Raw genomic sequence first — 26,269 nt, 5'->3', positions numbered from 1 at the left:
ACAGGAAATTACTGTACACAGACCGTTCTAGTTTATGGGACACCACTGAAAGTTGCTATTTGTCACTTTTGCATCCTTCCTGTTTCACATGATAAAATATAACAGAAGATGGATGCTTTGCAAAGCTTGTATGTTGTATGCCTTTGGATTACGGACTATTATATGCACAATATACCCCTGCAAATGGGTTGCTTCAAATGTGGCTCTTGACACCCTCCTCTCTGGGCCAGATTGAGCTTGGCCAATTGTCAATGTATACTCAATGACGTTTCTGTAAAGAGAAGTCTTTATAGGACTGTCTTACATTAGCCACTTGTCTACATATTGACATATAATGGGTTTCAGAACATATGTTTATGCATGCTCATATGTAATTCTATGTGTATGACTTGCTGTCCTCTTTCGGTCTCATGTATTTCTAATGACCTGCCAGTGGAGGGCAATGCATCTGCTTGTTTCCACCCCCGGGCTAATCTGTTTTGAGAGGGAGTGAGGGAGGGGCAGATAGGGAAGGGGAGAGAGCAAACGTCTCAGTGTTTGTATGTCTGTGAGGGAGTGCTCTGGTTTTAAAGTAGTAAAACATACCCTGTAGAGCATAATTGCAAGAAATGAGATAAAGATAAAACAGCATTTTGCTAACAGTTGAAACCATCTAATGTTAATATGCATAAATGCCACACTATTTTAAGAAAGATAAAACAATTAGGCAGTTGAACAGACACCTATGTTTGGGGTCCTTTGAGTGCCTCTCTTCTGAGTTTGACACTTCCTGGACTCTTGCAGTCTTCTGTACAGGGAGCCGGCAGACCTTGTGCTAGAGAGCGTTCGTGAATGCGCACACATGTGCCTGCGTGTGTATGTGTGTGCATATGTATGTGTGGGAGGGAGACCGGGAGTGAGAAGTCGAGCATGCATGCCTGTGTGTGCGTAAACGTAAGCATAATTGACAGAGAGACTGGCAGTCACAGCTGAGAGACGTAACGCTAAGGCTTACACAGACGTGCATGTTGGAGAGGGGCAACAAGAGGGAACAGGAGGTGGGGAGAAGAGGAAAGGGTGGGGGGAAAGAAGAGGGGGGCTTAGCGCAAAGCAACAACCAGCTGGCTGCCTCTGTGTCCCCCAGCCCTGGATAGAGAACGACGGAAGGCACTGCACTCAGGCAAGTGGGCTGAGAGCTTGGTGGGTCACGTCTGAACTTCCTCCGGAGTGTGTTTGTGTGGAACTTATTAAACCGGGGAGAGACGGACAGGGGGAGAGATAAAGACTCAGCACTGAAAAAGGGGAGAGGGAAGAGAGAGAGGAATGCGAGGCATAGCTTATAGGATTACCTCTCCCCATGGCAAAATGGGAAGTCTGTCCCACGTGGAAGTCAACCCGGATCTTAAGGAGTGATCACTCATTTGCCTTTTCTTTCTTTTTTGGTTTCTTTTTAACCCTTGTCTCTTTTTTCAAGATATAGGGTGCATTTGGCCAAGCCTTAGGAGAATTTCTTAGCCTCTGGTCTGCTGCTACTTTGGGTAGGGATTAAAGCTGCCTTTTTTTGTTTGTTTACTGCCGCTGACACCAACCTTGCTTTTGCCCTCGTTCATGTTACCTTTATGACCTGAAGAGTGACTCTTTTCACGTTCCTTCCTCATTGGATCTGGGCCTCTGGTTGACGTGTTGAGCTTGCCATGGAACAGCAGTGTGACACAGGGGCCAGCTGTGAGGCGTCTGGGGAGCACTCAAGCCAGGAGGGGCAGCAAGAGGTGGATGACCCTGTGACCTCTGCTTCCTCCTCAAATTCCGATCTTCCGTCTATTTTGCTGCCAGAAAGCGAAAGAGCTGGCACTGGACGCCGACACAGCACAAAGGCCTTCACCGGACTACGTCTGTTCGGCCGGAGGTGAGTGGACGGCTGTTGTCTTTGCACTCATTGGTACCCACAGAGTCAACCTGGACTCCAGATAGAATAGTGTCTGTTGCTGGTAGAGCTGAGGTTATGTGTCTGTTTAACAGTGGGCCACATGCAGAAATATATATGTTCTGCTTGAACTGTTAGCATGATATAGTAAAGAAGGACAGAGGGTAGATGGTACATGAAGAGTCCATCAGCATCAGTAGATGGCTCTCAACAGGTGTGTGTCTGTTCATCCGTGTCTGTTACTGTGTCTCCGAGTGTCCAGCTGGAGGGCATTTGTCCTTTTAACAACACACATCTTACAAATACAGTGACATTTGAAGATATTTTTTTTTTTGCTTGTGGTCCATGCTGGATCGATATATCAACTCAAACACATTCAAACCGGTACTGTTAAACCATGATTGTGTGTTAATGTGTTTTGCAACTGCTTCTGAACATCTGTGTAATCTGTTAGCTCTTGGTCTTATCTGAATGCCTTCAAAAATACCTGACACAATGGACTTCAGAAGAATCGGGCTCTGTTGCTCTTGCTTGGTGGAAGGCTATGATTAAAAGTTAGTTACGGTACTTGAGAATTACGTGGTGATCAACATGATATCGGCTTTATCAATCATGGGGCTTTGAGGCTGGTGTAATGAATCAGCATCTATGGATTTTTCTGTCAGCACAGTTTTTCCTCTATACTGCTCTTTATCAGTCTTGTCCTGTCCGGTCAGGCATCAGTTGCATGCAGTGTTCTGTATGGTTGGCTTACCGTGGTAAAACATCAGTGGACCTCTGTACTCCAGCCAACAGGTAGTCGTGACCATGTAGACCCAGTTGCTCGGTAGGATGTGTCCTTCTCAGTCAGTTTATTTATAAACCTAATTAGGATCGCCCTCTCCACCCCCCCCCCTCCTCTCATCCCATCCATTTCCTAGAGTTTTCAAAGGGAAAGTGTAAGATGAAAAGATAAAGGATCTCCCATAGAGATGTGTTTATACGAGCCCAGGAGGCAAAGTTAAGATATGCATTTCGAATTGAGACATCACGGCACCCTCCCATTAGTCATGACCACCTACTGCCCTGTGATAAAGTTCAAAGATTAATCACCCAGACAAGGTATTTACCTCTTAAACCACTTACAACAAGTATTCTGATTGACATTTGAGCTATGGATATGAGTTGAGTTAAAAAAGTTAACAGGCTGTTATTTTTAAACAAGGGCATATCCATTTGTGGCAATGATAAGCACACATTTATTTGACAAAATTGAATATATCCTATTCCTCTGAAATAAATTCAATATGGACTTCATCAACACATTTTCTGTTTACATTAGCATCATCACCAAAAAATGCTAAATTTCACATTGTTGTAATGTCAAAAAGTATAATGCACTAAAATGTAGATGTGCAATCCTCTCGAGTGAGAAATTTAATGGGTGAGACTCTACTTTCATCAAATATGTATTGTGTGACTAGCTACAAATGCCTAAATTGACTATTTTTTCAAATATGTATATTTTGTTTAAACTACATTTACACTATTAATTTAGCTGATGCTTAGTAAGTGCGTGTTGGGTTAGATGTGTTCGGAGAGAGGGTATTTTCAGGAGAGCTGGGTCTGCAGGAGCTTCTTGAAGACAGAAAGGGAACTATTGGGGAACTACAATGACCGCAATCACTTTGTAAGCGACCGTGAGTGACTTAAATTTGGGTAGCCAGTGGAGCTCAGTGAGTTCTGGAGTAACGTCTTCTTTGGTTGATTGACACATTGCCACGTTCTGGACCATCTGTAGCGGTTTCACCGCACATGCTGGAAAGCCTGTTACAGTAGGCGAGGTGAGAGATAATCATGGTCTGTATCAGGAACTGGGTGGCTGGTATGTGGCTGGTGGTAGGTATGGTCTGATTTTTCTTATATTGAATAGCACAAAGTGGCACGACCAGGCAACATTTCTCACAACCTTGGTAGGAGAAAGAGATAAGGAGTCAGTTTTAATGTTGATGTTGTGAAGTATAGATTATTTGGCTGGGAAGATTAGCAGTTCTGTCTTAGAGAGGTTTAGTTGAAGGTAGTGCTCCTTCATCCATGTTGATATGTTGGAGAAACAATCAGAGATCCGTGCCAGGACTGTGGGGTCGTCAGGCGGGGAACAACAGATAGAGTTGAGCATCATCTGTGTAGCTGTGATATGAAAAGCCATGCGAGCGGATGATTGGGCCCAGCAAGGTGGTGTATGTGGCAAAGAGAAAGGCGCCCCAGCACCGAGCTTTGTGGTAAAATACCTGGTTCTGACAGAGAGGCTACACCGGGCACGTAACTGAAGCTTTCCGTTCGTGGATCGTCTGCTGTAACAATTCCACTGTAATCAATTTGCTGTTTATCTATTAAATTATCTTTATAATAGAATAATTATCTACTGTATAATTGTAGACTGTGACTGTTATAGACTATTAATCACTTGTTACCCACTGAAGGTCTCATTACGAGGGAGTTGTTCATTTGAATAGCCCTCATGAATCAATTATTGAAGCCATTGTTGTTGAAGATGTAACAACACAATGTCATTTCATGTGATTTCATTGTGAAAAATGTATCAAAATTCAAGCGTAAACTGAAGGAAAGGAACTGAAGAACTGATTATTAATCATGCCTTATCCCTTTAAGTCATCATCTTGAATCTGTATAGACAAATAATATTCTTTAGTAAAAAAACTGCATTTTCTACACCACTTTTATAGTCATCCAGCAGTAACTTCCTCTGATCCTTCACACCAGACAATAGCTACAGTATAGGCACTGCTGCCCTTTGAGTGAAGAAGCCAGGCTCAATTTAGTCCTTTGTAGAGGATGGTTGTGACTACAGTTATTTCCAGGCCTCTTGCAAGTTGTGTCCTGTAGTATTGTCCCATATGTGAGTGCTAAGTCTAATGAGAGCCAGCTGTGGAGATGTGGCGTTTCACATTCTGTACATTGTGAGGGGCATTTTTGTGGGGTGTGGTTTTGATGTGCATTTTCAAGTGGGTGTGCATTGTGGTTGTGTTTGTGTACCTGTTTGTGTATCTGTGTGTCTGTGAGTAGATTTCTGTCTTGAATCCACTGTTGTAACATAAGTTTTAGAGAGTACATGATTCCAGGAACAGTCCATGACATACTGTCATCAACAGTAATAACACTTTCAGAATCCAACACACACCAGTCTTGTGATCTATTTAATGAGGTCAGATGGAGCCTGAGCAGGGCTTCCTTTATGAGAATCAGTCAATGCCCCAATGTGGATTAGATAAAACAGTGGTAATTGTTACAAGGAAAATCCGCTGTGCTTAAATATTATTTTGTTATTTTCCCCGTACACAGTCTTGATGGTATTACATAATCTTCTAATTGCTGCATTCCGGTCTTCTGTGGTTGAGGCTTTGGATTCTCATGTAAAATGCTCAAAATCTGTCATCACTTTGCACAATCTGCTAAGGAAATTCTGGAGGTGTCAGTCTGTCAGATTCTCTCTTTTTATAGCACACACTGTCAGCATCTATTTGGGGAATCTGATGTCTGACAACTTTGAGACAGTACTCTGGGTGATTGTTTATATTTGTTCTTGTGTGATCAGGATTTAAAGGGGGTCACAAAATGGCAAAAGTGCAAGGATATTTTATCCCAGATATCTTTGATTTCTGTTTTTTTTTTTCCCTAGTCTATAGTGTGGGTTAAACATCTGCTGGGCCTTGACATCTGACTGATGCATGTCAGTCTGATTCTGATTTTCTCCATGATGGGATGCCAAGATGTCCGAGAAGAGCTCGAGACGTGCCCATCATGCAGTGTGTTTGTGTGTCAGGAGTCAGTTATGCAATGCAGGGATTTGGTCCATCCCATTAGCATGAAAGGCTTAATCCCAGATTTAGTGGCTTGTGCATAATTCTTGACAATCTAGGAGAAGTTAAAGTGTCATTTTTAAGTGTGTAGCCAGAATTTACAATTTACCTGAATTGAATTTTTCATTATTTCATAGCCATATTAAATTTAACAGAGCTTTTGTTAGTGAGTCAGCAAGAAGTGCTGATTAAGAGTGTTGTACTGTCTCTGTGAAATGTGTGAATGTGGACATGTGTTTTATTCTCTGCCCTCTGTGATAGATCATTGCCTGTCTGGGGCCTGTGTCCCGGGAAGTGGCTGCAGTATCCCCCTTAAGCCTATTAAGTGCACTCAGTGCAACATCTCTGGGTAGAAGCAAATGCTCTCCAACCAACAACACAAGTGGCCAGTGCAGAACATGGGACTGATTTGGTTCTTCTAGCAATTCTTTGTCTAACTGAGATGGTGGAAGTGTGGCAGTGGATACATATTCCATCCGTAATGGTTACATGTTCTAACCTCATTTGTGGCACACAGAGATCCAGAGATCAGCTCGCCGGCCCATAAGAATGATCTTAGTAAGACGGTGGTCCTTCATTGTTGGGTTTTCAGCAGCATGGCCTTGATGCTGAGGACCTTTGCTTTTGCAAGTATCGGGACACTGGTGACAAACATAGCCCAGGGATGAGACTGAGACAGTGCTGATGGCAGAGCTTGAGAAGTTGCTGGTGCTGTCAGGAAGTGACCTATGACCCATATAGGAGGCTGGTCAGTATGACAGCTTTGTGGGTTTGCTAGCGTTTCCTGTTCCTGCCATCAATGCAGTTATAGTTCTAGATGCTGTAGTCGTTGTCTGTCTGAGCATTGTGGCGAAGATACCAAAGAGGAAAGAGCAAGACCACAACCGCGCTTAACTATATTAATGATAGGAAAGGGCTCAGACAAGTAATGAGTCTGACCAGGCCAAGCTCTTTTGTGTAGTGCTGGATGACCATGTTGAGGGACGTTGTGGGGTAACTTAAGCGTTCCATGATTTGTCCTTTTCTGCTAAGGGTGTGCTTTCGGAAGATTTACAGATGTCACAGTCCTTTGTTTTGTTCTTGGCATTTTTCCCGGAGATAAGAGAGGACGAACACCATGTCTGTGATGCCCCTGTTGACATATACAATGATATACAGACAAAAAGTGCAATGGTGTAAACAACAGCAACATGCATCGTTACTGTTGTGATGTATTATGAGTATTTGTAGATGTGCAGCAGGATGTACAGTTCAGAGAACTGCAGGTGTTCTAGCATAATAGATCGATTCTGTTAGCTGTTCATGGGGCTGATGGCAAGAGGAAAGAAACTGTTGCTGTGTCTGGTAGTTTTGGTGTAGGAGGTTCTATTCCACCTAAAATGAGTAAGTCAACTTGTGGTCACAACGACTTTGCTGTAGTTGCCATCCATCAGTTACAAACAACTGTTTCTTCTATATCCCTTGTAGGGTAAAGTGAGGATAGTTATAGTAACATGTGAGTGCACTTGAACAATTGTCATGAGACCAATATTGATTTAAATATGGATGCCCATAACCAATGCATTAGTCAATCTCTCCCAGAAAACAATGTAAGCTACACATACATTTCTGTGTAGAAACATGCAAGGATGTAGTTAGGCTGTCTGTTTTATTTGATGTTATTATGATGTAAACAGATATGTAAATATTTCCAAGGAAAAGCTTAGAGCTGAGTCCCTGATGATCCTTAAGTCTGGAATTGTAGATGGGCAGGCATTGAATTCAATCTGGAGCAGAATTACTTATTGTGTCTATTTTGTGTTCAGTTTATCGTTTTATTTTGTTTGTAGTTTTATATCCCAAAACAGTGACCATTTCCTCAGCACCATCTGCTTGTATGATAAATTGGTAGTGAGCACTCCACTTTAGTAGATTAGTTTCCGCATTCTGTGGTATTATGTTTTCATTTTAGAGGTCTGCTGTAGAGACGCCTTCTCCCTTAATGTACAGTGAGAAAGGGTCAGAGAGTGAATGACAAGCACTGGAGGAGTATAGTACTCTCTGCTCTTTTTGCTCACATATGCCTGTCCACCCAAGCCATCTGTCAGGTTCTTCTCCCAGTCATTAGGCGGGTGGGGGGGTTCTCTCTTTATGTCTGCCAATTTCCCTCTCTGTGTGAGGAGTCTCACTAGAGCTCCACCAAACGGAGCTGCCATCTGCTCCCTGTCCCACTCAAGTAGTGGCCCAGTTTTGGCCTATTTTCTGTCAGATGGCATATCAAAGTAATTCTTCCCTGGGGAGCATTCAATGAAAATACCTGTGTGAATTAAGTAAACGTGAAGGCTGTAATAGCTTATCGTGTTTCAAAATACTTGATGTAGTTGAGCTTTTCAAATGGCAACTGAAATATATTTCTATTTAAATTCACTCTGACATATAAACCCTCTGGTCTAACAAGGAAGGACTAGACTTAAATCTGTCATTTATGTCCCTCTCAACGTGTAACCTGACACCTATACTTCCTCTCTGATATGCAGCAACAGCAACAATTGGAACAGCATTGATTCCTGCTATTTTAAGGATGAGAGATTGATGGGTACAGTGGGTTTGATGTTCTGGACATACTGTAGTGTGTGTGTGTGTGTGTGTAGGATGACTCAATTGTATCTTTCAACTTTACCTCTGTGCCTGAGTGTTCACCAACAAACACATTTTACACAATTCATTATATGTTTTAGATGTTTAACTGTGTTTTGAAAGACATGGTTAGTTCTTCTAAAGTAATGGCCTCTCAAGGATGTTCTCTTTAGTAACACTCCTATTAATTCTATGTCTTTCTGAGACACATTGTATCTGAGGCAGGCTTCAATTTGTGTTGTCCATACACTTAATTATTAATTAATACAATGTCTTGTCTTTTTTGTGTTTTGGTGCCAAGTATAACAAGTTTTTATGTGTCCCAGTTCCACATTTAAAATCCACAGTAAACATAGGCCTACAGATTGCACCATCATGCCATACACCATCCCTGGATCTATTAGTCTCAACTGAAACATGCTCGCTCAGCCAAGACCATCAGAAGCTGTCCCTGAGTCACTCAAGTGACTGTAATAGCATCTTGTCGTTGTCCAGTGAGAAAGACAAGGGAAGTAAGAGGGGCATTCTGGAATGGAAGAGTGAGGTTGTTTCAAGTGTCAAATCAGACTCTGCCTCAGTGCACAAGTGTAACTGCAAAAATCTGATGACATAATAATCTTGAGATCTAGAGAATAAATACTACAGCATTGTACTCTGAATGCTGAATGAAATAACTTAACCACAGGGTATATGTCTCAAAGCTCTTTCTCTCTCTGCGTCAGTTCATAGGTGAATTATTGTCATATGCTTAATGGAAGAAATTAAGTAATTTTGTTTGTCCTATCAGTTTCTCTATTTCTTGTCAGTAAAGGCATATTTGTAGTTTTTTCTTTGTTTAAGAACATGATATCACAAGTCAGTTGCACTCGTGAAGCACTTCCTCAGTTTCTGCACAATTGTCTGTTTTTATCACTGTGTTAGTCATGCAAATGTCTTCCTGTTTTGCTGCAGCTAGTGACATGCATCTTATTAGGTAGCTGCTGTAAGCCTGATTACACCATGCTGAAACCATGCCCAGTTTTGATGCTGCCCTTTGTCTTGACAGAGTGAGATAAAATGAGATCAAATGTGCAGATAGAGGTGGCGGGTTGTGTTGATGTGTTCATGAAAGAAATACTAACTCATTTAATTGGGTGTGAATGTGGTTCCGGGGAATCTCCTATCAGGACAATAGGGCAAGTTGACTCACCAAGCAAACTGAAAGGTGGAAGAAGTCATGTTGTTTTCACTATTGCTGTGTTTTCCTTATTTACACTTGGACACTTTTAGAACCAGATTGAAAACTGGCTGTCATTTCATTTTATCTGGGTAATGCAACTCTTTTAGTTGAATGAGTTCAGTCTGGGATTAGGCCTTTATTTGTGTTTTTAGGTAGGCTGGGGTATGTTTTTACAAGTAGCTAATTTCAGTATCATCCTCATTGATTTTGATTGTATAAGGTCATATAAAAGACAGATAATGACACCTGGTCTTCCCAGGCTATGAACTACATAGTCCTGATGTCCATGACAGAACTTTCACAGCATGATGCTGCTGTTTTAAACTTTGGTTCTTGCCTAACTGCTTTGAGTTACGACATCTGGCAAACTTAATGTAACCATGACTAGAAAAGATATGAAAGACCCAGCTATGCAAATGCTTAAGAGGATGATACATATAACTCATTAGTTTGGGAATCAGTGTCAAGTACCACTGGTAACACTCCAAACAAGAAAACATGACTCTAGAGGTACTAGGGTTTCAATTTCTGCCACTGGCAAAAGAAAAAAGTTTTAAATAGTCAGACAATGAACAGTGGAGTACTCGATGGATGCAAACAAGCTTGTGGTGCCATTCAGCAGTTGAGAGGATATGGAGATGTGCCTGATTGCTTCTGTCAAAGATTGCAGATCAAATATAATGCTGTGTAGTGATGTATTCATGGTGGAAGTAATAGTAAAGGGAAATGTTACAGTGCTCTATTTGATGTCACTCCATATAGTAGGTTCATTTTGATTGATCAAAATGTAAATATTACTGCATGGTAGGAAACTGCTACTTTGAGCACACCACCTGGAAGTGATAAAGGTGTGGGTTAAAAGACATTAAACATTAACATTAAAGACCTTGTGGCCACTAGAAGTCTACAAAGATTGCAAATGTATGCCTACAGACTATGATTTGTGAATACAGTTTCAAAAACACTTGTGTAAGCACCATAAATCGCTGGTTTCTAAATAATTTGAATGCCACTAATCCATGTTTTATTAATATACAGTATGGGTTTAACTGATAATGAGTGTGACATTTAAACTTAAGAATATGCATTATATGTCCTTTTCTCATGGTTTTTGGTGTAAGTATTGGCAATACTATCAGAATAAGCAGACATATCTTTAGGTGGATATCCGAGGACAAATAGCACTTGAAGTACAGTATATTTTAGTTTGTATTTTATCATAAGGAACTTGGAGTGTTTGTCTTTGGCTTCTCAAGTTGTACTGTTAATCTCTGGAAAGCATATCTGTAGACTCGACTTAAGATGAATGATGTAAGGAGTGCGTTTGGTATAGTATCTGTTGTTTCTAGGCCTCTAGTTGTATAACTGTGTTGTACAGGTCTTCTATTCATCCCTCTACTTGAACTATGTAACTGCTATAAATTTACAAGATAAGGGGGATGGAGTTGTGTAACACTAAAGTATGTTAAAAATAGTAGAGAAGAGGCCTGTGAGTAAACGCTGAATCGCCTGAGATAGAATAGAGTTATAGCCACCCACCCGCTTTCTGTGACCTGCCTCACTTATATCAGCACTTTTCACAACAATTATAAAAAGTTACATAATCACACCAGTAGATATTTACTTAGTGAAGTTATTTCTGTGGTCTGAAGAACTGTGCTTTTTTTAGTTATTTTCAGAGTTTCAATCTATAAATGGGAGAGGACTTATGATGTTTTCCACAAGCACTCAAGTACAGAAAGTGTGATTCGGTAGTAAGAAAGGCATTGTTCAGAGGTACTCCCTTGTTCTCTGTGGTGATGTTCCCACTTTAGCTTGTCATTACTCAAGCTTAAAGCTGTCCAGTGTCACAGCAAGTCCCACCTTGAAGCTCCTGAGGCTCCTACAGTTGTGTAAGATCAATTGATCTTTAGACCTAATCACAGCTCTGTAGGGGGAGGGGTGGTGGAGTTAGAAAAGGACTGCCATTTTAATGCCTCATGGGCTGCTCCTCTTGAAAAAGGGAGGAAGGTCATCACAGAAAAAAAAACTTTCTATACATTGAAGCACATTTGTGGCTGTTTAAAATAGCTTAAAAGGTTTGTTTGAAGTCCACAATGCATTTTGCCCATGTGTTTGGTTTAGCGTAAGTTCAATAATTCAAAGGTTTAGACTTTATTAAATAGAGCTTGGTACTTTGCTTATTCAGTTATCACTGTTACTCAAAGGATGCCTTGGACAAACTTCAGAATATTTTAAAGGTGTATGAATGCATAAATGATGTGCATGGTGTGATTGCACAGAGAAGTATGCTTTCATGTAGTTAAATGTCCTAAGTATTTACAATTTCAGAGTAAGATATGAAGGTTAAGAATGTGACCTATGAATAACTGATATGAGGTGGATTTGGAGGATTGGCTGTGAATATATTGCTATGTCATTCAGTGTAGAGAAGTCATTCTTAACTATATTAAAACATTGTTTACCTGCAAAAATCTTGTCACATATATTGACTCTGGTTCTGATTAGATGGGCAAGCAGGCAAAGTGGGGCGAGGCCATATATTGTGTACACCTAAGCTGCTTAATCATTTAGAGGAGGCAACATGTTCCCTCCTCACCACACAAACCAGCCAACACCCAGGCATTGCATTTGTCTAACCTAATGAGCACACCCGCCATCAGAAAAAGCCCTGAGTACCAACAACACTCTACAAGACGAGTGCTTGGGTCACAGGGGGTCACAAGCAAACTAGCAGCCTGGGGATTCAGAACTGACTGGCTGAAACCTTGCCCTTGCCCTTACTGCAGGGGACACAAGGCTGTGTACATCACACTTCAAGGGCATATGCACATTCTCACACACACACACACACACACACACACTGTAAGACTCCACGCAATGGCCCTCATTTATGAAATGTGCGTACGACATAAAACAGGCGTAGGACAGGCGTACGCTCATTTTAAAGCAATGTTTTGAATTCATGGAATATCTTGGACTTCAGACTTTTCCTGCACATTTGTAGCCTACTTGCCGTAATGTAGACTGTTTTGTTGACACATTTGATGACTTAGGATAGCCATATAGGCTATGTGGGGAGGATTACTTATAAATTATTTTTTATTATTTTCAAGGGGCAAGTGGCAGTGTCGTATGGTTTTGTAATAATTAGAAGTATGATGCGTTCTCTTTGCGAAAATAAAGTCTGTTGCACTTAAATCCCTGTATTTTCCCGGCTTTCTTGATGACACTTTTCTAGCTGTCAAAATTAAGGTTCAGCTGGACTTGCAACGTCACTGTGGCTATCTCAAGGTCACAAATGCAGTGTTTCCTCTACGTTTATTTCAGCATGGCGGCCCCCCACGGTTTAATTAATACTGCCACGGTATCAGAATCACTGCCAAAAAAATCTAGCGGAAACACTGACAAATGTTTCTCTTTTGGACGTATAATGCTCTCTTCTATGTCGTAAATTCTAGGGGCGAGGTCTTTATAAGAATATGATTCCAGCAAATGTCCATTGCAGGGTGATATTATTTCCACTGGATATATATTATTTCAACTGGATATTTCCATTGACAGCTTAACCATTAATTCATGTTTCCTCTGTTAAAAGCAGTGAAGGTAATTATTTTTATATCACCTCTTAGTCACAAATACACAAAGTTAAATAATCCTCTATAGATATTCATTATAGTTTGTAATTACATCAGGGGTGCTATTTTTAATAATTAAACAATGCTTTTGAAAGCTTATTGTATTTGTGTAAGCTTATTCATACAGTAATTTCCGATGTGTATGCATTGTGTATCAACTTCAAAATTCCCATATAGCTAGGCAGATTTTTATTTTTAAAGGCCAGTTATTTCATGGATCCATGATACTAAAGTCCTCTTGGCCTTTGGAATTAAAATAGCCCCACATCATCACATACCCTTCACCATACCTAGAGATTGCCATGGTTTTATTTCAGTTAGCTTAATAGCTGGTTTGATTTGCATTGAGAGATGATCTTATGGAAAGTACTCCAGGCCATGTTGATGAATTAAATAGGTTTACGTCATTTTCATCGCCACAATTCAGAAGTGGATTGACGACATAGCACAATAATGGACTATCGCTGTCCAGTGTGGTCTGGCATAGCAGAGTTTGTCTCGTTTTGGCAGAGCAGGCCTTATTGACAGCAAAGTCTTGATCTGTCATGGATAGAATACATTAACAATTCAAAATGGGAAAAGGAATGGACCTTTCTATAGGGTTCTTTATATGAACTCCTGTTTGTTATCATTGGATGTACAGTGTACCAATGATACAAATTACCTATGGTATATTATAATATGAGATTTTGGTCATATTGCACAGCTCTAGATCAAAGTCTCTGAAAGATGCAAAAGGAGACTTTTTTTATATTCCACGGTCCTTCTAAAGATTGTTTTTTACGTTTTATTCTATAGTAGTTCTTTTATAGTAGCTATGTGGAGTTTAGTAAGATTCAAGTTGTTTTGAAAGCAGCTTCACATGCGGCACTCTTCCACTGACTTGCATCATTATCACAGTACCCACGTGCTACAGTGTGGTATTACAAGAGAGCTGGCCCCGTCACTAGCTGGTTTGCATGTTAACTACAGTGCATATCTGGACAACACCGAGCGTAGGCGTTTTTGACATTTTGTTCTCATTCACATTCTGTTGCTATTTCTAGGTCATTTTGAATGTTATAAATCATACTGTAGGTGTCTGCCTAATATGAGTCTGTGTTGGAATGAGACCTCATGAGGCTGTCATTGTCATTATAATTTTTCTGCATGGGTTTTTCTGCAGATTGTTATTTGATGATCTATTTGATGATCTATTCATTACTACAGCCCCTGGGCTGACATCCCTGTTTTAAATAAACAAACAAACAAAAAACACCCTTACGCATCATTTGATGAACAAGGATCTTACCTGTTGAAATTTGTTTGGTTGGGTCACAGATGTGTTCTGCATTTGATCACATTTACCTCCTCAAATCATTTTGGGTGCATGTTTCTCTATACTGTCCAGTGTTAGCAATGCTCATGTGAAGTCAGATGTAACTGAAAATAAGCCATAACTCCGCATAACTAACTCTGCACCCAACAGCAGCCATCCCCTCATATTAAACATATGAGCATAAAATGAAGGGACTACAAGATGAATATGATGCCCCCTAGTGGAAAATGGTTTAAGAGACATAATATTGATCTAGTCTTGCTGTGCAACACAAGCGATTAGCTATTCCTATTTGACCCTCTAAATCAATTTTGGGATTACTCCTGACACTTGAACAGTGCGTGTCTGAATGAGCACTTTGAATGAGTTACAAATGAGTATGTTGTTGATTCCCTTCTTCATTTTGTATTAGTAAGAAAGATATGGTCTGCAGTTCTGGTTCCTGAAGAATCAAGAAGCAGAGGTATAGCAATGTTCTTAATCAAGGGTATTTATTGATCAATGAAAGACACAGATGCAACATTTCGTACTTCGTACACTAAATGACTTCACATTTAACCTTTCACATATAGATTTTCAGGTTCCTACTGGCTACCAAACATGCCATTTTTGTCCTCTGAAAATTTGGTCCTGCCTCTGGCTCCTTAACATTCCGGTTTGTAAATTTGTAAACTAAAAATTTTCACCTCCTTTTTAGACAGGTAATTTGCCATAAAGACGTCTCTTCTTCCCGTGAATATTGCGCAATCTCTATCTAAAAACATCTAAACATTAAGCAAAATCAGAGACGGTGTAGCAGCCATTTTCTTGGATTCTGTGTGATTTGACACAGAATGACTCCTGGTTTATTGAGTGTACAAACCTTTACAAGTTATCATTTAAGATAGATATGATTTCTGTTTGTCTTGTGAAAGCACCTTGCAGTAGCTTCAATGAAATTATTTTCCAGTCTATCCTGCTATTTGCCCTGCATGATTTTCGTAGACATTTCTCCATTCTGGGTTGAACGTCTCGTTCTGGAGAGTACCAGAATTGTGTTGTGATCGAGAGTGTTGGATGGTTGTAGTGATGTATACTTTCCACCAGATGGCTCAAATGCCTCATTATCTATAATATGTTTATGAATAATGTTCTCTTATCTTTAATATGTTTATGAATAATGTTCTCCACAATGATTTTAACATTTGTTGCAGAATCCAACTTTAAGATTCATGTTTTGGCCAGTTGTAAAATCAGTCCAGAGAAAGAATAGTGGTTGATCTAAATTGATTGGGTGATATAATATATATAATTTTATTAGATGTCTTTGCAATTACTGACATGATGGTTCCTTCTTAAAATGTTATATTTTTAAGTTGTTAAATGATCACACAAAATTATTTTTATGTTGCTGTGAAACAACGTGGCAGAACTAAATGCAGCAGCAGATGTATAAATGTTGATGGTGCATTCACTCACATGGTGGTCTCAAATTATGTAGCATTGATATTGCCTCACATTTCAATGGTTTTATCATTTATCACTCAAACATTTGTGCCACAGTTGAGTAAGAAAAAACACACGATGCCCATTTGCAATCAAAAAGAAGAGATTCAATTAGTATTATGTTCATGTTGTAAGGTCGTCATACAGAGCTCCATGGCAACTAGCAAGTGTACATGTGTGGCCACTAACCCGTTGAAGTCCAGCTGGTTTACTGTGGGCTATTATTAGTCCTCAAGTGTCTGTGCTCACTTTGATCACAATCACACATCCAGTCCTAACAAAAGCAGCCCTCTGCTAGTCCACCGTTGTGAGCACTGCTACATTCCACTCAGCTCGAGAAAGCTGATACTCTGCCATCAGCTTGATCTGTTAAGCAGTTTTAAATTCCCATCCCAATTAATTGAAAATGCTAGGAGACATAATAGGTAAAGGATGTGTGTGGTTTGAAGTGGAAATCAGAAGCCCAGATAGAGGTACAGTGTGTGTACCATAGTTGCATTCTGTTCGGAGGCCCAGATCTAAACGTTCCATCATTGGAATAGCACCCTAAATGGCAGTGAACAGGCTTATTATCGGTCACTCGGCCCACAGTTTTAATTATTTTCAGTTGCCTGTGAAAAGTGCATCGTATTCTGTCTTGCAAACATCTGTGAGTAGTATGCAAGGCCATATATGGACCTTTCCAAGATAATTGCATTATCATACCAACTTGTAGATTTGCTCATTGCTCTGCTTGCTAATGTTAATGTAACATGCAATTGTTCCTTTTGCATAATGCAATTGTTCCTTTTGGAGATAAGCGCATATTTCTCACACATTGTCCAGTGATTGTGCTCATGTATTTCTATAAACCTAAAGAAACCTAATTGTGCCCCAAGATCTAAAAAGCAAGATGTGAATCTAAATAGTGGCCCACAGGGTTTCAGAAAATTCCAAGAGAAAATGCACTCGGAGTGGATTAGAGAAGTGCTGTGCTGTAATTCCTTTTCAGATGGAAGGCAAATGAAGCATGTACCCTTGAGTCCTTTTTTATTTTCTTCCTTCTTCTTCTTTATCATCTTATAATTACTAGATTATACTACACAGCAATTTGTCATGGAGCAAGACACATAACTTTTGCACAGATGTAATTGAGGCAGTGTCATCAGGTGCTGTTCTCCTCACAGTAAACCTTTGTTACTGTAGTTCACTTCCTCATATTCTCATGTTCGTTATTCCAGCGTGTGTTGTTCCTCTAAATCCTGTCTAACAAACTTAGTAGCATTAGTCATCCAAACACTTCCTGCTCCTGGTGGGCTCTCTTTTCTGGCACTAACACGTAGCATATTTCCTATCCTAGATGGTCTCTTTCCTTCAGCTTTCCTTAGCTTTAATAATTTCACTGATCCATATTAGTACAAAGAGTAAAATATATTTGCAATGAATTGTACAATTGTGGACAGTTGTCTAAGGAAATATTGTCAAGGAATAATCAAGGATGGCAAGTGACAGCAGGTGGACCTCTTAATTCTGAAGTTGAATTAGCACAATAGTTAGTATAGTTGAGCAATACCAGCACACAGCTGTGATGCTAACACATGGTGAAATCTGGACAATCTGTAGATTTCTGCTTGCTCCCCTCCTTCCTTCTCTCCTTCTGTCCTAAAACTGTTGTTTTTCTCCTCTGTCTCTATACAGTGGTGGAGATTTGTCTGCTGGTGTTTGCAGTTGTGCAGCTCTGTTAGTCTTCAAAACGCTGGGCCAATACTCTGTCACAACAGGCTCATAATTTGGCACCCACTGTTGGGGAGAGTCTAGAAACGTGCTCAATGGTACTCCTTAGAGGGTATGGAGCCAGAGGGATAACAGCAGAGTCTCTCTCTCTCTCTTTCTCTCTCTTTTTTCTTTCTTTCTTTCTTTCTTTCTCTCTCTCTCTCTCTCTCTCTCTCTCTCTGTCACATTGCACATTGGCTTGATCACTTATATAGCTTGCTATATCAGCAGTCATGCCGGAAGGGACATGTGGGTCACAGCCGGACATCAGCACCATCTCGTTGCGAATTTTATCCTGTGGTGACAAGTAGAAGAGGCCAGTTGGCCAGTTAAGGGGGCACAGGTGGCACAGCAGCCAAGGAGAGGATCCCTCCATTGCTACTGGCAAGTTAAGAGGCGGGGGTGTTGGGGTAGAGGAGAAGCGAGAGGAGATGTGTGGGTGTCGGGGAGCTTTCTCATACAAACCTTATGCTGACCCCTTGTCTCAATACATTACATCCACCATAGCTTAGTAGTCCTTACCCCCCATCTTGAAAAAAGTAATTTTCTGTATTTTCTATTACCCTGTTGACTCACAGCTATACCAAGTGCCCCACATACTTTCTGCCTCACAATCAGTGTGAGAGCCAAAGCCCCATATCTCCCAGCCTCATGCGAAGAGTGACTCATCCAGCCTCTTCCCCAACACTGCTCCCTTCTTCAAGATGGGACCTAAAAATAATCTCTCTTATTTGCCTGTGATATGTGTGACTGAATGCAAATCTTTGAAATGATGAAAGCCTGGTTTTCCGAAATCCTACCCCATGGGATGCTTATAGTGTCTGTAATTGACAAGTCATGCAGATTCTGAGTAAAGGCCTGAAATGTTCATCAGTTCTTTATGACACCAAGTCATCGCTCAGGTTTTTCACAACCCCCGGACCCCACCACCACCACTACACATTCACACACACACACATACACACACACATACAACCACACACACACACCATCTCAGTGCATGCAAGCAAAGTTTCATTTTCCGGTAAGCATGGCATTTCACTCCAAACCTCTGTGATGTGAAATGCTTGCTGTTAGTTATGTTGCTGGGATTGCCTGTGTGCAATGCTGCAGTGTAGTGTGTTACAGTATGTTTGCACTGGTATTTAGTACTAATAGTGACATTTTAAACACTTGACACACGTGGTAATTTAAGTATTTTGTGACACTATAAATACTATACCAAAGCAGGCCTGTTATTGATCCTCTTCTTGCACACATTAGAATGGCCTTACCGACTGCAGCTTTCACATCACTTGTTGATGTGTCTTGTGGTTTTTGGCCCCTTCATCTCTTTTCTGGCACATTGGTTCTTCTGCATCATGTCAGACGGTCCCCATGTAGATTATGTGGTTGGCCCATCTATTCATTGGCCTTTGGGAACGTGTCTGCAGCTCTTCGAGTGACTCACCTCGCCTTTCTAATGTCAGAAGAGCTGGTGAGAAACTGAACTTGCAGAGGGGGAGTGTGTGTTACAGAGGACAAGTGTGTCACTGCCACCCACACTGCTGCTGAGAAACCGATTTTTCTGTTTGTTGGAATAAGGAGGGGTCAGGGTGTCGAGTCAAACGTCAGGGGATGTCATTGTGGCCTAGAGGGCTCCTCTGTGTTAGCAGTGTCCTGGAACTTGTCCCCACGCTGGCTCAGTGACAGGAGCCTGGCAGAAGTGACAATGTGCCCAAAGCCAAATAAGACATCCTCGAGTGTAGCTTGTGTTTATTTGTGCATATGTGTGAGCAGCTTAAATATCGCCAAACATTCAAATGCATAAATAATGATTTAGTCCAGACCTAGGTGGGGACCTACAGTACATTACATTCAATAGATTTTTTTAAAATACCGGTCATGGGACATTGTTTTTATTCACCAATTATTTCATAACTATATACGCTACTGCAATACACCGTCTCTCCATATTCAGTCATTTCTGCCACTCCTTTTATTTCTCATTATATTTGACCCTCTAAAGGAGTTGTTTGGAGATGTTGCTTCTGCTGTGGGCTTCTCCATCCTTTTGCCCTTTTGCCCTGGCCATCTCTGTAGGGGAGGTTATGCACAATTTGTTTCTCCAACCAGCCGTTGCACTGGTACTGCACATGCACGTGTTTGCATGCTTGTATGTGGCACAACATGAAAAGTCAGTCGCTTAACCTTGCTTGTGGGATAGCCATGACAGTTAGGGACACATCAGCCTCTGGTCTCTGACATGTATCACAATATCTTTGTTTATCTCAGTTAACTGACAATCATTTCTTGCTTCCAAGCTTGTTACAAGTTTTTCACCAAATTGTATGCAAATTTTAGAAAATACATAGACCAGACATGAAAGACACAAAGACTCCTCAAAGTTTCATGCATGTAACTGTTTGCATGTGAACAGTCTACACTGCATGGAGGAAGCGTGCACCATTTCTGGGTTTATTTTAATGCTTACACTCCACCCTCCCGCGCTTTCTCTTGCTCCCTCTGCTTCGCTCCCCCCCTTTCTTTTTCTCATGCACACTGTTGCTCTCTCGCTCTTTCCCCCTTCCCTTCAGACACTCCTACTTCAACAAGTCAGCCACGGCTCACTGGCTGTGACAGTTCCTCACCTAACCATAGCTACAGTCGTTTTCATCTCTGTTCAGCAAAGACTAATAACTCTGGATTACTCTTCATTGCTTCCTGTCAGGTTGTATACAAATCATTATAATTCTTTACTGTTAAGTTCTTGATGTGCATTTATAGAAGGACACAGTGCTATCTCTCTTGGTCTCTGGACACACAGTAGAGGGCTGAGCTGTTCATGCTTGCATGTGAGCAGCTTCACACTTATCTGTCAGAATGTATTGACGTAGCAATGTGATTGTGATGGTGATTGCAAGCTTTGCCAGAAGTGGTCGTGAAGCAAATGTTATTTTTTAGTACTGCCATTTCCGTATAATAGCTTATATCTCTAGCTTTGCTGTCACAATTGTTTTGAAACAATTGTGTTTAACCTCATGGTGGTTACAAAGTTAGGTGTGATTGCAGCTGTGGATGTTGTTCATAGCCATTCTACCTCAAACAGAAAGTGCTGACTTTTCTGCAGGGATAGTTTTGAGTAAAATATGTATTATTTTAGATGGATTATCTAATGTACAGCAACAATGTCTGATGGTCTCTCATGCTAAAGGAAAAAGGGTAAAGCCATTTGTAGGATCTTGGCTTTGGCCTGTAGTACTGGGATTATCACACCCAGTAGAGCTGTGACACGCTTATACAAGAAAAACCCCAAGAGCATACAAAATGTGGAGAGGAAGTAGGGGATCTAGATTTTTATATCCCCTGTTCATAAGGGTTCTCCAATGTTTTCTTAGTTAGCCTTTTAAACTTATAGTATATCAGATTAGTAAACAGAATGTGCCTTTGGAACATTGGATGAATGATTGCTTATAATAGGCAATGTAGATATTGCATGAAAGATCCGCCATTTCTTTCTACAACAGTCGAGAACCCTTTTGCAATTATGCAAACACAATGTAATCTGGAAACTGCTACCCTGATTAAAAAAACAATGCAACTGATCTCAGCTGGCATTCTGTCCATAATGGAGTGGAAGGGAAAACTTTTGGCTGGTTGTGTGCGTGTGTCCAAGGCAGTACAATAATTATAATGACGAACAATAAGGTGTGATGAAGCTGTCTGTTGGCTTTGTTTACTGTTGAGCAGCTTAATCATGCTGTTGTGTAAGGACAAAGTGTATATTTGTGGCAAACCAAATTTTGAAGTTGTGACTAAAAGCTGCAGTTGGCAAGATTTTTTTGATCATATTCACTGAAACCGACACTATGCTCCGACAGAACAACATAAATCAGTGGGTTTTAGAAAAAAAAACCCGCACTTCTACCTCCACCTAGAGCCTGTTATTTGTTTTGCAAAAAATCCACAGCTCCCGGTTCTTCTGGTCCAATCAGAGCAGGGCTGTATGAGATCTGACTGTCAATCACAGTCTAGTGCAGTCTGGTGCGCACTGACGAGCACAAACTCGATGAGAGGGTGCTCGTGGTAGTGGGTAAGGGGCAATGAGAGTTTTGGCTAAGTCCCCTCAATCTGTCAGACTTGCCAACCGCAGCTTTAAGTCAAAATTGACTGAAATGTAAGAGGGTTGGCTTTCAACTGAAATACTTTCATTCTCTCAGTGAATACACTTCATATTAGTCCCCATACTAGAAATGATTGAATTACAGAAGTAAAATAAGCTTTATAATGCATTATGAGATTTCAAGCTGTAGGGGCATATGCAGTAACATTGTAATACTTTACTCATGACTATAGTATAGATTTATCTCAATCATTATAATATAAGCCAGGTAAACACTTTGCAACTCCATATTTGTTCATAATGCTTTATGGATACTATGATTCATAGAAAGTGTTAACAGAAATATGTAACTTTAATAGGGAACTTCATTTTTGTTTACCTAGTGAAACTGAAACTATAAGTCTTGTGATAAACTGTTGCCATACTTTTTCACATCCAACATAAAATGACTATATAGAGTCAGATATGATATACCAAGCAGGTCTGTGAGGTCTAAATAGGCGTCCCATGGGAAATGGACATGCTCCCGTTATTTACTGGCAGTCACATATACAAGTTCTGGACAACAGGGCAGCAATCCAGGGAAAGTAATCAACGTCATTAACCCTGCCTGGTTGCATTGGAAAAATCTGCCCTTAACCACTGATCCCTGTTCAGGTTCCAACCACATCACTGCATATAGTCAGAAGGAATTCTCAGGTTTGGAATCTGTCTCTAGAACAGTGGATAGTAGGATACAGTCATCCTAGATTACCTTCGTTTTTGTTTGATATTGATAATTAACTCTGAACACCTAAAAGGTTATAAGATTTGTGTACACAAGTCAGGACTAAAAGAAAGTCTGTACAAGTTTAACTTTAAGGATAGTATTTTGTATGAAATCAAAGCTTTTGTCATTTTACGAAGTATTTGAAGTAAGTGAAATGCCTTGGAATTATGCTGTTCTTGCATTGCTATTCCCTAATTTGTGCAGGGGAAATCTGCAACACCTCCTTGATTCCTTGGTTTCATCTCTCAGTAAGGAGATTTAGGGTCAAAGCAAAGCCATGGCTGTGTCATCAAACCTACTTAAGATCCTACTTAAGTGCTCAGCCTGACCTTTATTTTGAAACCAGTGGGAGCAAGAGTTTATGCTCAGTGACTGTATACTTGGAACTAGGAAATGTTTACAGAACAGAAAGGCAATACAACTCATTGTCTTTCACCAAGTCTATTTAATTCCAAAGTCTGCTGTTCACTTAACATGTAAATATTTACTTGACTTATAATAAATGCTTTTTCCACAAATGAAGCCCATCTTAGGAATAATTACCTGTCTTGTTTTATCCATAGGACTCACCACTGGTATTATAAATACACTAAAGGCATTCATTTTCGATATACTTTAAAGGCCGTACTCAAATGAGACTAAAGTCCTAGTTTTGTATGCAAGCTGCCAGATTTATAGTTGAGTGACTTACTTTTTTTTTTTTTTAAACTGCTGTAACCACAGTTTCTCTATCCATACATTTATAATTTATACAGGCACTTCACATGATAATTATGTTTAGGGGGCTAGGGCATCATTGATGGCCCGATTAAACAGAAATACTGAGAAACCAAAGCGATATAGCTTTTCTCTAGATACTTCTTACACTTATAGAAGAAACTGTAAACTACATAAAACAAAAAATGCAGAGTAACAGTTGTTAAGGACAAAAAAAAAGATTGAGCTGATTGAGCACATGAAACATATTTTCAATTATTTTTAGATTTGCATTTTTAAGTCAAGTAGGCTATTTATTTTTTAGCTGATATGAAGGTACCGGGTAAAGGTGCAGTCACCGATCAAATGCACATAATCATTTCCTCATGATCCACTAGCTGTCCATTCCGTGAGGTACACTGTAAAAAAACGCAGGCAGCCCAGGTTCCGAAAACTGGAAACAGACAAAGTGGGAGCAGCCTGTCCTCCACACAGAAATGACACACTGCATGAAGTTTCTCTAGGAATACTGACAGGAGGGGTGAGCTACCTCTCTGGTGTGTTTCGTTCAATTATTGGTTAAAATATGAATAGGGCATACATAAAGTACCGCAATGTTATTTTGGACAAAAGAGTCTGCTAATGAATTTGAATATAAACATAAACACAAACAAACGTGACTTCCTGCACCTATACATTTTGTGAGGACACAGAAGAGGGTTGCAGTTAGGTGATGCTATAAATAGTTAAACTATTAGCTAAACTTTAGAATTAGAATAGAAAATGATTCACACACCTTGCATTGACAAATCACAACACTAGCCTTCCAGATTTTCATGTTCCATCGCCTATACTGTGCAATGGTGCAACATTGTATTTAGTGATGTACAGCTGTGAGCATGAGGCACCAGTACACAAAAAACATCTAGTGTATATGTTCGTCGTAGATGAATGTGGGTGCCTGTAGGCCTAATAACTGACTTTAGTTACAGTATGTTATACTGTTAAACTATATCAATGATCAGCAAGTTTTCAATACATCACATAACCCGTCAGCTCTCAACAAAAAACATTTGGTGGGGGGTAGGGGTGGACACTAAGCCGTCAGAGGTCATGGAGGTGTACACTGTAGCCTACGCTAGTGCAGCACTAGCGACACATTGCAGAATAGAACGTCATCTAGTTTTTGTAGAACTTGGACATTAACGTAACATCTCACCACGAAAGAAAAGTAAACAGACACACACCGTGACTACAGCAACACGCAAAACAACTCAGAACTCCATGTATGCAACATGCAACAATGTTTGTGCCTTTTTTTTTTTTTTATGTAAGCAACAAGCTCCACAACACCCTAGCAAAAACAAAGTGACACATGACACAAGTCTCTGTTACATCATAATTTCTCGAGTAGACACTTGTTTTCTGAACTTTAAATTGTCTTTTAATGTATGAATGGGGTTTCTACTCTGGGCTCTCAGTGTAATGTAGCCTATGTTTACAGTTTGCATACACTAGCGCTCTTTTGCTGACTTCTCCATTCCCATGCTCTACAAATCACCCCACGGAACACAAGATGTAACACAGACTTACCAGTTTGAACTCTCTGTAGAGATGGAGGTCATATTAGACTGAGACACTGCTGGGGTAACTTTGTCATCACTGATTCAGTGGATAGTGATACATCATCTGCTGAGTGCACTAGCTTGTAGATAGTGAACAGCAATACTTAAATAAATGTACATAAAGCCAGGGTCATTGACCTGAATTTCTTTCTGCCTGAATTAGTTCTTGTTTCTATTCCTGAGTGTGAAGTGATCTGAGTGTGAAGGTGTTATTATTCAACTCTTCTGTATTAAAGGAACGCGCCAACATTTTGGGAAATGTTTCAATTATCATCAACAATGACAAGCCAGCTGGAACCTGCCACTCGTCTCTCCCTCTCGTGTGCAAAGTATCATCTTTATGTAACATGCTGTTGGTTCATGTTGACATTGTAAACTTTCTCTAACAAGAGTGAAAAACAGTTTGCAGTAAAGCTACTATTTATTGGCTAAATGTTGCTCCCTCGTCTGTCTCTTGGTGCCCTACGCCCAGTGTGTAATGCATGTGGTGGGAGCGGCAGCACTGATCTGATCACTGATCAGGCAGCTTTTTTAAACTGAAACCTTTCGCCTACAAACTCCTCACGTTCCTCTCCATCTTCAGCTAACTCCATAGACAATAAAAAAAACAATCTTGCGGATTCAGTTACATGACATCAGCCCCCCACAAAGGAAATAGGTAGGCTAAACACAATGTGTTAACGCAATATTTTGTAACGTGTTATGTATTTTAAAATTAATCGCTGTGATTAATGCGTTAATTTTGACAGCCCTACTTTTTATTTTACTTTACTAGCTAACTCCCTCCTCTTTGTCTATGCTCCCTGCTCTGGCTCCATTCGTTCTTCTTCTTCCTTGTGTTTTTAGTAGACGCTCAGTTCATTTCCATGGTCTCTCGCGCTGGTTTCACTGCAAACTGCACGCAGCCAATGGGCGTATGAAACGTCATCATGTAGCATTACAGCACAGTGTTCATGTACTGCCAGGGTGATAAATGACCGAGAACAGAGCCTTATGTATCATGCATGTTATGCATCACCGGCCAAACTGGCTAGTAAGTTTTCATTAACACCCACCAAAATTAATTTTAACCCGCATTTGGCGGGTTAGCGGGTGTTAATTTAGGACACTGGCAGTGTTTCCCATACATTGACTAATCTGTGGCGGGGCGCCACAAAATAAAAATCGGCCGCCACAGATGAATATTCTATGTTTAATTTAATTTATTTTAAATTAAATATAAGGTCAAATTCTTGCATTGCCATTGAGCTGCGCTTTTTACGCACACAGCCTTTCCTTGCCCCGCC

General features: G+C 40.4%; 1 protein-coding gene across 7 annotated transcripts in view; it reads left to right on the top strand.

Moving 5' to 3' along the window:
- Positions 1 to 26,269, top strand: part of dgkza (diacylglycerol kinase, zeta a) — a 129,698-nt gene that overhangs the window by 25,204 nt on the left and 78,225 nt on the right. For 2 of the 7 annotated variants that reach the window (XM_076287650.1, XM_076287647.1), the window contains exon 1: positions 786 to 1,885. The exons of 2 other annotated variants lie outside the window; for them this stretch is intronic. In XM_076287650.1, coding sequence (XP_076143765.1) covers positions 1,674 to 1,885 — 212 coding nt within the window. In that variant the 5' untranslated portion in view covers positions 786 to 1,673. Of the gene's footprint in view, positions 1 to 785; positions 1,886 to 20,392; positions 20,502 to 26,269 lie in introns of those variants that run through there. 3 more of the 7 variants (XM_076287644.1, XM_076287642.1, XM_076287649.1) reach the window with 2 other exon arrangements.

Source organism: Alosa pseudoharengus, unplaced genomic scaffold, assembly GCF_046254945.1.
Source record: "Alosa pseudoharengus isolate Yale_2024_CS ecotype anadromous, Long Island Sound unplaced genomic scaffold, YU_APseudo_1.1 YU_APseudo_1.1_scf_16, whole genome shotgun sequence".
Lineage (NCBI taxonomy): Eukaryota > Metazoa > Chordata > Actinopteri > Clupeiformes > Clupeidae > Alosa > Alosa pseudoharengus.
This window is presented reverse-complemented; position numbering and strand designations above follow the sequence as displayed.